Source organism: Hypanus sabinus, chromosome 11 (assembly GCF_030144855.1).
Source record: "Hypanus sabinus isolate sHypSab1 chromosome 11, sHypSab1.hap1, whole genome shotgun sequence".
NCBI classification, from domain to species: Eukaryota; Metazoa; Chordata; class Chondrichthyes; order Myliobatiformes; family Dasyatidae; genus Hypanus; species Hypanus sabinus.
In genome coordinates, this window is record NC_082716.1 from 34,621,744 (window position 1) to 34,633,945 (window position 12,202).

The 12,202-nt window shown below is 39.2% G+C and overlaps 1 protein-coding gene across 3 annotated transcripts in view; it reads left to right on the plus strand.

Moving 5' to 3' along the window:
- Window positions 1-12,202, plus strand: part of ptch2 (patched 2) — a 113,977-nt gene that overhangs the window by 34,945 nt on the left and 66,830 nt on the right. For all 3 annotated transcript variants that reach the window (XM_059984104.1, XM_059984105.1, XM_059984106.1), the window contains exons 3-4: window positions 10,942-11,131; window positions 11,953-12,022. In XM_059984104.1, coding sequence (XP_059840087.1) covers window positions 10,942-11,131; window positions 11,953-12,022 — 260 coding nt within the window. The remainder of the gene's footprint in view (window positions 1-10,941; window positions 11,132-11,952; window positions 12,023-12,202) is intronic.

A 12,202-nucleotide genomic window follows, 5' to 3' on the forward strand; every position in this document is an offset into this window, starting at 1 on the left:
AAACAAAAAAAAATTCTCAGCTACCAGTGTCACCACTACAGACTGATCAGTTTCAGTGATGAACTTTAGGTTGCTTATCGGAGAGAGTGAATTATCAGTTGATGCACGATTTCATTTGTTACGCATGTTTTGGGTGTTAGAATGTTTAAACACCCAACAGCTACATACAGACAGCTGGTGATTATTGAGGTTTTACGTGACCATTTTGGGTAAGTATTTGAGAAGAAGTTGTTGTTTTAGGGGGTTCTTCAAGGAGACCTAATTTGTAATGCACGCAAAATGCTGGAGGAATTTAGCAGGGCATGTATTGAAAGGATAAAGGAGTTGATGTTTCGGGCTGAGACCCTTCATCAGGACTGGAAAGAGAACGGAAAGAAACCAGACACCTGGTTTGTAAAGTAACTCTCTGAAAACTATTACAGTCCAACATCACACTCTTAATCAAATGAAAAACTTACGATACTTTCAGTTTCCTTAATAATGTTTTAAGATTACTGCCAATTCTTTAAATTAATTTCTGGCAGTACACCAGGGATTCATTGTCTGGTGTGTACTAATGCAAACATTAAGGAACACTTAAACATCCCTTGCTGTTTACATTGGAGCAGAGGAAATTACACATAGCTAGAGGTGTTTAACATTGTGAAAGAATAGAGCAGTATTAATAAAAACAGACAATGGAAGAAATTTGACCTTGATTACTAGGACACTATAATGATCGATAGCTGCATGTTATATACTCCTTCAGAAGCAGAGTCCACTCAGAACATAAGAACATAAGAAATAGGAACAGGAGTAGGCCATCCGGCCCGTGAGCCTGTTCTGTCATTCAATAGGATCATGGCTGATCAGACCATGGACTCATCCCCACCTACCTGTCTTTTCCCCATAACCCCTAATTCCCCATCAATGCAAAAATCTACCCAACTTTGTCTTACATGTATTTACTGTGGTAGCCTCCACTGCTTCATTGGGCAGAGAATTCCACAAATTTACTATATTGTGTAACTGGTGCTACTGGCCAAGGTGAATTTCTAGGAACTCGCCTCCACTTTACCCTGAAAGGAACATCAATGTGAGATTAAGTGCAAGAGATTGAGAACAAGCAGTTGGACAGACCTTTTTAGATAGAGGACCAGAGCTCACAATTGACTAGGCTCTAAACATCTCAGAAAAATTAGATAAATATGGTAGGAAAGCAGCAAAAGGGCATACAATAACCAGAATAGGTTGATGAAATTAAGACTACTGCTCAAGTGAACCCAATCAAACTGCCAGTGTATGTGTCATCATTTCATCTTCAAATGTATAATAAGATTCAGCTGTTTCTTTTCTTGTATAACCCTTTTAAATATAACAGATTTATGGCAAAGTGTTTCAATTATTATAAGCTTTTACTTGATCAATCAAATTTCTGTGCCTTTCAAAAGACTTCGGCTGTAATTGTAGTTCATTGATATTGGCTTACTTGGTCGTTGCATGGCTCTACAATGACCACTCAGATCATAGGGCTGGATTTCAGAAACACTTTTACATCAGTTGAGTTAGGTAGGGGGTGAGATAAATTGGAAACCTGTTTGGGATGTGGTTCGTGATTTGGACTGGAGTTGGTTGGGGCCAGATGTAGAATAATTCAGGTAGCAGATAAACATCGGGGCATATACCAATGTAGGGGATGGTTTGGTGTTGTTAGTGCAGATGTAGAACTTAGGGTATCAGGCTATCAGTGTACCCGTGCTTTGGGAGGCAAGATCAGTACAGTTGGTAGGATCCTAAGGGACAGATGACAATTATGGGATTTATCTCAGTTAATACCTAGTCCTGCCTGTTATGCATTTCTGGAGTGACACAAGGTGACCAGGAACTTACTTGATTGCATTTGACTCCATGAATTTCCAACTGTACAGCACTGAAGTAAAGAGCATTACATGATGCTACTGCTAAACCTGGATCAGTGCAGAAAGGAAGAATACGAAGTGGACTCTTGATGGCAACTATATTGTGAAAGTCAGTAGCAGTCTGGCTGTAAGGAACTGTAAAGTTCCGTTTATTATGAGAGAATGTATACAGTATAGAATCAGAATAACTTGTCTTCGCAGACATCCATGAAAAACAGAAGAACCCCAAAAGAATGAATGCCAGAAAAACGTTAGAACCTAAAGCCCTCTCTCCACCCTGACCCCCCACGCAGGCAGCAGGAATCTTGTTGAAAGTAAGATAATTGCATAAAATAAAACAGAGATCAGTTTAACTATAAACTACTTCTGGCTTTGCTGACGAATTAGGACGTTGGAAGTTGCAGAATCCACCTACCTTAAATGTAGCTTCATCTCCTCCACGTATCTGTAAAAGGAACAGGATTGTCCTGCACAACCACTGGAGAGGCAAGAAGAGATTTACTTTATTTGTTTATTGAGATACAGCAAGGAATAGGCTCTTCCAGCCCTTCAAGCAGTACCGCCCAGTAATCCCTGGATTTAATCCCAGCCTGATCATGGGGCAACTTAGAATGACCGATAAACCCTCCAACTGGTATGTCTTTGGACTGTGGGTGTAAACCAGAGCACCTGGAGGAAACTGACGCGGTCACGGGGGGAACGTACAAGCTCCTTACAGGCAGCGGAAGTAATATAACCCGGGTCACCTGTACTGCTGACCACTATGCTGTTGGGCTGCCCTTCATGAGCTCCAAGAAATCTTTCTGAAGAAACTAAAATCTCAACGACATGAGATCCATCTACAAATGTAACTAACTTAGGACGGGGGACTATTGAGGACAATAATCCCAGGAATCAACAGGCTAGGTCTTACATATATTATGTATTTATTATATGTGAAAATACTTGCATATTTTCAGACCATGAGGGTTTTGAAAAAAAATCTACCTTGATAAAGGAACATTGAATCAGGTCAGTGCTGATCTCTAGGGAAATGTTGTTACTATCTACTTTCCTCTCACTGTTTGTACAAAGTGCTTATTGACTTGATAGTTTGGGTCCAACCAGTTTTAATCCTGTGCTTTTGTTTGTCTGGAAATGAACTGGTTTACATCTCATTGTATGGCTCCAATGTAAAACAAACCACCTACAAATCCATAGAATTGAGGCAGGCGAGAAAAATTACAGGTTTGCTGCACTGCTGTCCTGTGTAGGGACTGATAGGGTGCCAGGTAACCTCTGTTAATCTTCTGTACAGGGAAGGTGCAGAGCAGAGGCTAAGAGCTTACTCACTGGGAGGAATGGAACTATTGGCAGAACCAACCTCCCAGGTCTTCTGTTGTGTAATAACGACAGCTGTTCTGTGAACTGGAATGGTAATGAAGCTTACCCATTAAATCAATGTTTGTATATTCAGTGGAAAATGAAAAGAAAGGTCGGTGAAGAAACAATTAAAACTGAGGTTTAAAATTTTTTTTAAATTATCAGTTATAAAGAATGGGTGTGGGGGTGGATCAGAATTTCAACCCAAAGAAATCGATTTTAGAACTGAATTCAGATTCAGCATCAATCAGCTGAATGAAAAAAAATAATAATTCAGTTTGATTTTTCCCAGTGCAACTCATTTGTCTACAGATAAAGTAAAGATGCTACCTTGTGTATTTATCTTGGCTTAGTGCCACCGAGGCTTGAGCACAGCTGTGGTTAGAGTGTCAACTTCACTAAATCCCAAAGAAATCACTAGATGAAGACTTTTTGGTATTCCTTTCTAACATTGATACCATTGACTTAGCAAACTGTGTGAATCAGAAATGGCAAGTCAAATCTGCTTCAAGTGCCTGACTGGAATGTGTTGAAAGGGCAAAGAGGGAAAAGAGCTGTTTGCAGCCCATGTATCAAGGAGGAGAGTAAAAATGGCTGGCAGAAAGATACAAGGTAATTATTGCTATCAAGGGCTTTGCTGACATCAAAACATTGCTGTTGTAACACAGTTGGCAGTGCTGTTAATTACCCTCAAAAAGCGAGTTGAAGCATATTTCACCTTAGAAAAACACCCAAAATTGTAGCTTTTTAAAACAATAGCCGAACTCTTATGAATTGAAAAATAGATTGCATCTTCACAAGCCAATTTCTTTCCTTTCTGATTGCATACCAGGTGGAAGTAATGTTTGTATTGAAGCCTGTTTGCTTGGCTAACAGCAGTTTGTTCAGCTGCTGTTTGTTTTACAGTTTTGGAGATTTTCATGGTGATACCGAAGATTATCGGGTGCTAGTACCCAAGTCGTGGTATTTAGCCTTGCTGTGCCTTTACCTGTTTTATCCAGTGGTTACCAATATGAGTATAAGGTATAAATTGTGATATCTTCCAGTGAGGAGGATTGAGGTGAGATTATGGAAGGAAGATGGAAATTACAGGACATGTACATAGTGGCAGTCTCTGAAAATTGGTGACGTGATGGGGACGTTTGGAAGGAGTCTACGATGAGAAGTCTCCTCTCCTCACAACTGAAAATGTAATGTGTAGAAGTTGAGAATGTGAAATAAATTAAGAGAATAAAAACTCTTCAGATCCCCCAGGTAAGAGCAAAATTCACAGAAGTAAGGGTGAGTTTGTATCCAAGTGTTGAAGATGTCAGGCGAATTCGAGACAGTACTGGATCACAGAAGAGTTTATCTAAAACCTTTATTCAGTTGGATATAAAATATTTGAGTAAGCAAAAGAACAGAAGAAACCTATTAAAGATACAGTAATTCTTCAAAGGAAATGAATTGGAAGTATGAGTCAGATGTATATAGCGTGGATTACACATTTGAGATTGTCGTTCAGTGCAGCTTCTTTGCCCAGGCTATGTATTTTGAGAATCAGTATGAATACAAAAAATCTACTCTGAATGGAAACCACCCACATGTATCACCCCAATTTACTTCAGAACTTTCTTCTTTGGGCTTCAACCTCTCAATTACACTACTGCTTTGAAACATCCTCAGGTAACCATTACTTTGTGCACATTCCATTTCATTTCCTTAACTAGATCAGAGCATTATAATCATTCCAAAATAACCATTTTTCTTGGAATCATCTAGAAGTACTTGTTATTCCTTACATAATTTATAATTACAAACACTAAACGGCAAACTATTTCTCTTTTGCCTATCCTTCCTGTTACTTGATGTAAGTTTCTTCCGGATGCTCATTTCTCTCCAACTCTGGCTCTCATGCCATAACTGAATTCATCCACTAGAATACAGTATATTGAAAGTTAAAGAATATGCCTGCATTTTATTGCTGAATATAGATTTTCTGTTTCCTTATATTTTTTGTGCAGGGAGAACATCTTCATATTCATGTAAGTTTTCTCTGGTTTTGATGCTTGCCTTTATTTTCAATGGTCTTCAGATAAAGTTCAGAGCTGGAGGGTACATACTGTCAGGGTTAGCGGGCATTTATCAAATTAAGACAGAGGTCTAGAATAGTGGTTAGATTCTTCAAAGCCAAGGAGTTAATATTATTATAGTTACGGATTTAAAGAGATGAAGGAAATTTGTTCTTCAAGGATATTATGGTGTTATAACATGCTGGAACTGGCCACTTGTTCTCTAGGCAAAGATTTGCGTCTCTTTCAGTTAAAGCATATGTGTCACAGTAATAATACCCTTTAGCAGGAGATCCCAATCATTTTCTTATGTCATGGACCAAAACCATTAAGCAAGGGGCCTATGAACCCCAGGTTGGTACCCCCTGCAAGGGAATGATGTTCTCCTATGAGATTATATTTGGAAAGGCACAACATTGAGAAGCAAGTGTGTTAATTTATTCCTTGAGAGCTTGCTTGGCTGGGCAGGCTTCTGTTTTGTTATGTAATGATGCCTGTTAGACAAAGAGGAGGAACTGGACTTGTCTTAATGGCATCATAAACTAAGCATTGGGAAAATAGCATGTAGTTGCAGGAACGAAGCTAGTATAATAAAGAAGCAGATTTCCATCCCTCTGTTGGTTTTTAAATTGGATATTGCCAAGGCATTTGGGTATGACAAGATGCGGTGTCAGCCAAATTTTATGTTTGGATATGCTGGGTGGTCCAGCTGGAAGAACAGGAGATAACAAATAACTGTCATTTAGTTCGCCAATCCTATAATTATAGGGACAGTCCACATTTTGTTTGTTTGTAGTTTTCAAAGCTACTAAAAGGACAGAATTTGAAAAGGTTTTTCTGGCCAGTGGGTCATTTCAATCATGGTTTAAGTTCACAGTTTAAACCCATCCTTTCCGCGAACTTAAACAAAAATAGTGGAATTAAAGACAAACTTTAATTTTATCCAACTTTGGCAAAGACATATGTAATTTCTTTTAAGTATAGAGTTCTAAGAAACGGCGCGAGTGCGATGTGTGTGGTTGCCATTGATCTCCAAGTGTAACTTCCCAGTCTTGGCCACAGAAATTTTGAGTGTGGGGGGTTATCTGTGGTGGTGGGATTTGAGATGTTAGCAGATGGAGGTCACGTAGCAGTTGGCAACCTACCCAAATACTGATAGTGGCCATTGTTCCAGTTTAAATAGAGATATTGATAATGAAATTCCTTTTGTACAATGCAAACTTAAAGCAGGCCTGTGCTTTATTAATGCAGTATACTTTGAACCATGGGGAGAGGGGGTTTCAGGGTGGTTGTAGGTCACGTGATTATACCAATTCCATGAGAATTGCTCAGACTACTGTAGACCATGCGCGAGCATTTTAAACTGATAAATTGAACTATATGTCATCTCTATATGTCACCATTTTAAATAACAACATGTTACACTTCACAATTGAATTGCAGTGCTGAACATTACATCAAGTACGAAATCTTCAAAGAGGATGTTGAACGTGGAACACAGAAGAGTACAGCAGAGGAACAGGCCATTCAGCCCACAATGTTGTGCCAAACCAACTAAAAAGCAAATCAAAAACATGCAAACGCTAATCCCTCCTGCTTACACCGTTTCCATATCCAACCATCCTCCTTATATCCACGTACCTATCCAAATGTCTCTTAAAAGCCTCTGATTTATTTGCCCTGACCATCATACCTGCCGCGCATTCCAGGCATCCACAGTTCTTTTGAGTAAAAACCTTACCACTCATATCGCTCTTGAACCTCACCTTCAATGCATGTCCTCTGGTATTAGATATTTTAACAGATACCCTCTGTCCACTCTATCTCTGTCTCTCTACGTTGCTGCTAATTGGCCTATAACTGCACAGTGTTCATGTAAAAATGTAAATAAATGAAAAAATCTTTACATAGTTGTTTTGCATAATGCTTGAAATAAACTTCACTATTTTAGTTTATTTTCATAATAACAAATTTTGCTAATTGTGTGAGAATTTTGGTACATTAATAGTGGAGAGTCTACGGTAGTGCCAACTTTCATTTCTAAATGACCTATATTGCTGAACAATGTATCTATAGTGGGAGATCTTCGCTGTTCTGATAAAAGTGTGAAAATAGCAGGCAGGTTAGGAAAACAGTAGTTCCTATCCAAACTCCATTTTAACACTCTCATCTGCCTATGTTTCCCCCTCCCAGACAGGCAGGTTAGTAATCAGAGCTTTCATCTTTGATAGGTTCCTTGATGAAGAGGTCTTAAATGGGTGAGAGTGTCACAATCACTCTTCAAATGTGCAATAGACAGTTAATGCCTGTGTTAACTGGGAAATGACTCCATACAAACTTCGTGCCTTGGCCATGTTAAAGAAGGATCAAAAGTTTGTAATCATCACAGGGCCTCATCAAACGACACTGTCTCCTTTAATGTGTGGCTTTTCAGAAAGTTATTTTTCTTGCTTTGTTGTGTTTGGCCTGGTGGATTACATTCTGGAATTTGAGGACACTCTTAAAGGCTATGGACTTTAAATCACATCAATGATTTGGAACTGGAAACGATTTTACTCTGTTTCTGTTTCTAGTTGGTTACTGTTTTTGATCAGAAATGCAACACGGGTGCATCCATTAGTTCCAGCACTTCCAATAAAATTAAAATGGGCTTTATGCAGACCATTTTAAACATTACACTGAAGGCTTCAGTAAAATCGTTTGTATTTCATTGGGCTTGATATGGCTCATACTCATTTCTGTTTCAACTAAAAGTTGGAAGTTAATTTCAACAAACATTTCTTCAAATTTATTTGATACAGCTTTTCATTTCCTTCAGTGCCATATAGGCTCCCCAAAAGAAGGGGTGAACCAGACCTGCTCTAGATTAGAGTTAGTGCCTAACTATCTGCTAAAGCTTGCACAACCATTGCCTTTCAGATTGCCTCTCCATCCAACTCTACACTCCACTCTCCCCCCCGCCCCCACACCCCAATGATTCTTCATTGGAGAGAAGTCAGTGGCTGAAGGCAAATGGCTCCCCTGTGAGGAAATTGCAAAGCAATATTTGAACACTTGCCACTGGTTCAGAAGCAAGCTGGCCTTTTGAAAAGTGACATTACTTGTCCAAGTTTAAAGCCTTTTTTCCCCTGTCTTTAATACAGTGACAGAGTACTGAATTTATGAGCATTTGATTTGCTTTGACAGACAATGCAGAGCATAGCAAAATCCTAGCATTAGCAAATATGCAAAGATATTAGTGTAGAAAACCACCAATTCATTGTGTTAATATACTCTTGCTGCGAGGCATTGGACAAAATGTAATAGCATTTTGGTTTTAGGCCTTAAAGGTGAAACTTATGATGACTTTAAAGTTTTATTCTCCTCTGTGTAACATCACAAACTGCAAAAGTGAGCTGAACTATCAACTCCTGCTAATTGTGTGAGAATTTTGATACATTAATAGTGGAGAGTCTACTGTAGCAATTGAATTGCAATTTGATGTCTCTGCAAGTTTGTTCTTTATGGGGGAAAATATACATAGAAGTATAAATCTGCTAATGCTGCAATTTGTGCAGGAAGACCTACTCAGAAGGGAGGAGGCAGGAGAGATAAGGCTGCATTAACTCTCTGACCTATTCTTCCTTCAAGTACAACACACTACGGGGTGAACTGGATTGATGAGCTCTTGTTAGAAATGTCCCTCCAATTACACCTTCAAAAATCTGCTTCAAAAAAAAAGTAAAGTGACTTTTTTTCTCTCTAGAATAACTGAATGCTGCTTTATAAATGGAAGGTTTTGTTTAGGCTTTGACATAGATGTTCTTTGAGTAGGCCTTGCCACCCCCTAGTAGTACAAGTATTAAACTGCCAATCAAAAGAACCAAGCAGACAGAGGTGTTTGACTACCCACAGCAAGGGGAGGGAACTCAGCATCTGTCAGGATATTAAAAATAATGCTTTATAATGCTCCCTGTTTGTGGTCTTGCTGTATGATGCTGGTTTACCTCACATTGGACGTCTGCCAGCCTTTCAATTTGGAACGTGTTGTCGACTGAAGCATGTAGGAAATGGAGCCGTACTGTGGGGAAGTGGGAACTGGGTTAGTTATCAGGGAATGAAAGTGAGAGGCATACGCCATACAAGCCAGGAAGTGTATTATGTACTCCAGGCCAAGAGAGGCTGCACTGTCTCAGTGAAAATTTTTATGAGTGAAATGACAGCCCATTAATGTAATCAAGGCTGGGACTGTTCTTTTTTTAAAGGCACATTGTGCTTTATTTTTGATCATCCATTTAATATCTTGGGTTTGAAGACCTGGTACACAGAACAGTTAAGGGCATCACCTCATGTCTGGCAAAGATCATGCACTGTGGGAGGTTACTGGTCCAGGTCTACCAATCTAGGACAAGACAAATACTTCTTTCCTTCTTGTGGAATTTGGATTTGAATATTCTAAACACAGGAGTTACTGCAGATGCTGGAAATCCAGAATAATACATACAAAATTTTGGACGAACTCAGCAGGCCAGGTAGCATCTATGGAAATGAATAAAGAATCGATGTTTCTGGTCAAAACCCTTTGTCTATCTTTTTTTTTCTATCTTTCTTTTTCCATCTGATTTGACTTTCTCTGATCGATCCAGAGGAAAGGGAGAACCAGCTGAGCTGGAAGTGCACTATAGTGTAAATAACTATGATAGTTATTAATACTGTAGGTGTTGATCATTATTATTTTGCATATTTTAAGAGTGTCTGAAGGGAAGAAGTACAGTACTTTAAAATATTCGAACTTTGTGTTCAACCTAAGATGGCAAATGAAATATTTTATTTTCTGAGGGTAAATTAAATGAAAGGGAAGTATAACGAAATGCTTTTTGTGAATGATTTGAATAATGAACCGCTCGGACGTAAGGGATTTAACTCCTTCACCCCGAGTCAGCTGGAGATGTTCAGAGGTCATTCAGAATGGAAATCTGCAGGTGCTGCTGCTAGCTGTGGGCCAGGCTACAAGCTTGTGGGCACAAGCACCCTTTCTGTAAAATCAGCTTGTTGAGACTTTAAATGGCACTGGTATCATTTACAGCTTGCATGATTTAAAGAAGAGGGATTTTAGACTCAAAAAGACAAAAATAATTAACGTTATTGTGTGGATTTTTTCTTTCTTTGAGCGTCTGAATTTCACTTATCAACTCTTGAGATAAATACAGGATAAAATTCTTCAAGCAGCTTTCCACAAAATGTGCCTTAATTCCAAATTGAGTAGTAGTTTTCAAGTTGTGCAGTATTCCATTTCCCATTGGCATGACCTCTGTGAGGGATTGTCCCTTTAGTAACAATTTAGTCCGTTGAATCTTGCCCATTGGGAATAAATTCAAGATCGCCTTATCATTCAAATCATTTGGCTTAAGATTCTTACAGAGGAGATTTCCATTAGCTCAAACTGAATTAAATCATAGTTCCAAAAGCACAGAGTACTTTTTAATAATGAGTACACCATACTGATCGTAGCAAATATCACAAACTGTCAATGAACTGATTGATCAGACCTCTTGTTGAACAAGTTTCCAAGGTGTATTGTCACAGTAATTACATATTAGATGTCCTGTTTAACAATGCATTTTAAATGTTCTTTCCATGTTTCTCTGCAGTGGGAAGCCGAGTGAGTCGAGAGTTAACGTACACACGGGAGAAGCTGGGCGAGGAGACGATCTTCACCACACAGATGCTGATTCAAACCTCGAAGAATGAAGCGGAAAATATCCTTACTCAGGAGGCATTGCTCCAACACCTGGAAGCTGCCCTGGCAGCCAGCAAAGTACAAGTCTCACTATATGGAAAGTAAGAACTCTATTACTGTCACTTATTGACCTAAGGATTGAGTTTCAGACAATCAGAGGAAGTGGTCTCTCAGCTGGCCTGGTTTAACTGCTGTAGCTCATTTTAAAGTATTGCCAAAGATCTCATCTTCCTATCTGGATAGTACATGTATCCAGATCAGCACCTGGAGATCCCATTGTGCCTGAGGCTTTTGAGTATGTGGTCATACGCTTTGGGACCCTTCCTGCTGCAACAATATCAAGGTACCATCATCCTTTCTGTAAGCTTCATCGAGCTGAAATAGACCCTGTCTGAATCCACCTTGTCTGCTATTAAAGCCAGCAGTGTTAATCTTGTAAACAAAGCTCCCCCATCCACTCTAGCCCTTCTAGGCTTAAGCTTCTCCCACCCTCCCTCTCAAATCTGTCATTTATAGGGACAATCAAACTTACATCGCCCATTAACTGCTACCGTTGATGATGAAGGTGGCATGTAATAATTTTGAGATCCACAGATAGGAACTGGCCTGGCCCGAGTCTTTATTGCTTCATCTGACTGATTCATAGCAAGAAGTGGTATTCCTCCCTCTCAGTCTCCCTGTTTTGCTTCAGATCATTATCTAATAACAAATGACAGCTTGTATAGCTTCCTAGATTTTTTTGGAGGGGAGCTGTGGAGGCTAGTGGGCAAATATTATCTACAAAACATTTAATTGAAGTTCTTCATGATCAGGCATGCAGAGTGGTAAATAAATGTGTATGTGTATGCACTTGGTAATTAGCATTGCTGCCTCTGTCAGTGTACGATTTAACCAGGTCATCGGCCTTTACCCTTTCTTTCAGGTCCTGGGATTTAAACAAAATCTGTTACAAATCTGGAGTGCCTATTATTGAGAATGGAATGATCGAGCGAGTGAGTACAGCAAAAGTTATATTTTGCTATCTTGGGAGTGATTCTTTACTCTCTGAAACTTTCTGTTTTTAATTTGTCTGGTCATCGTTGAAATGGCATCACATCCAGCGAACCAATGAATTTCAGCTTCATGGCTTTCTCAGCTCCAGTTCAAAAATGTGCTCAATCCTTTTGTTGTGT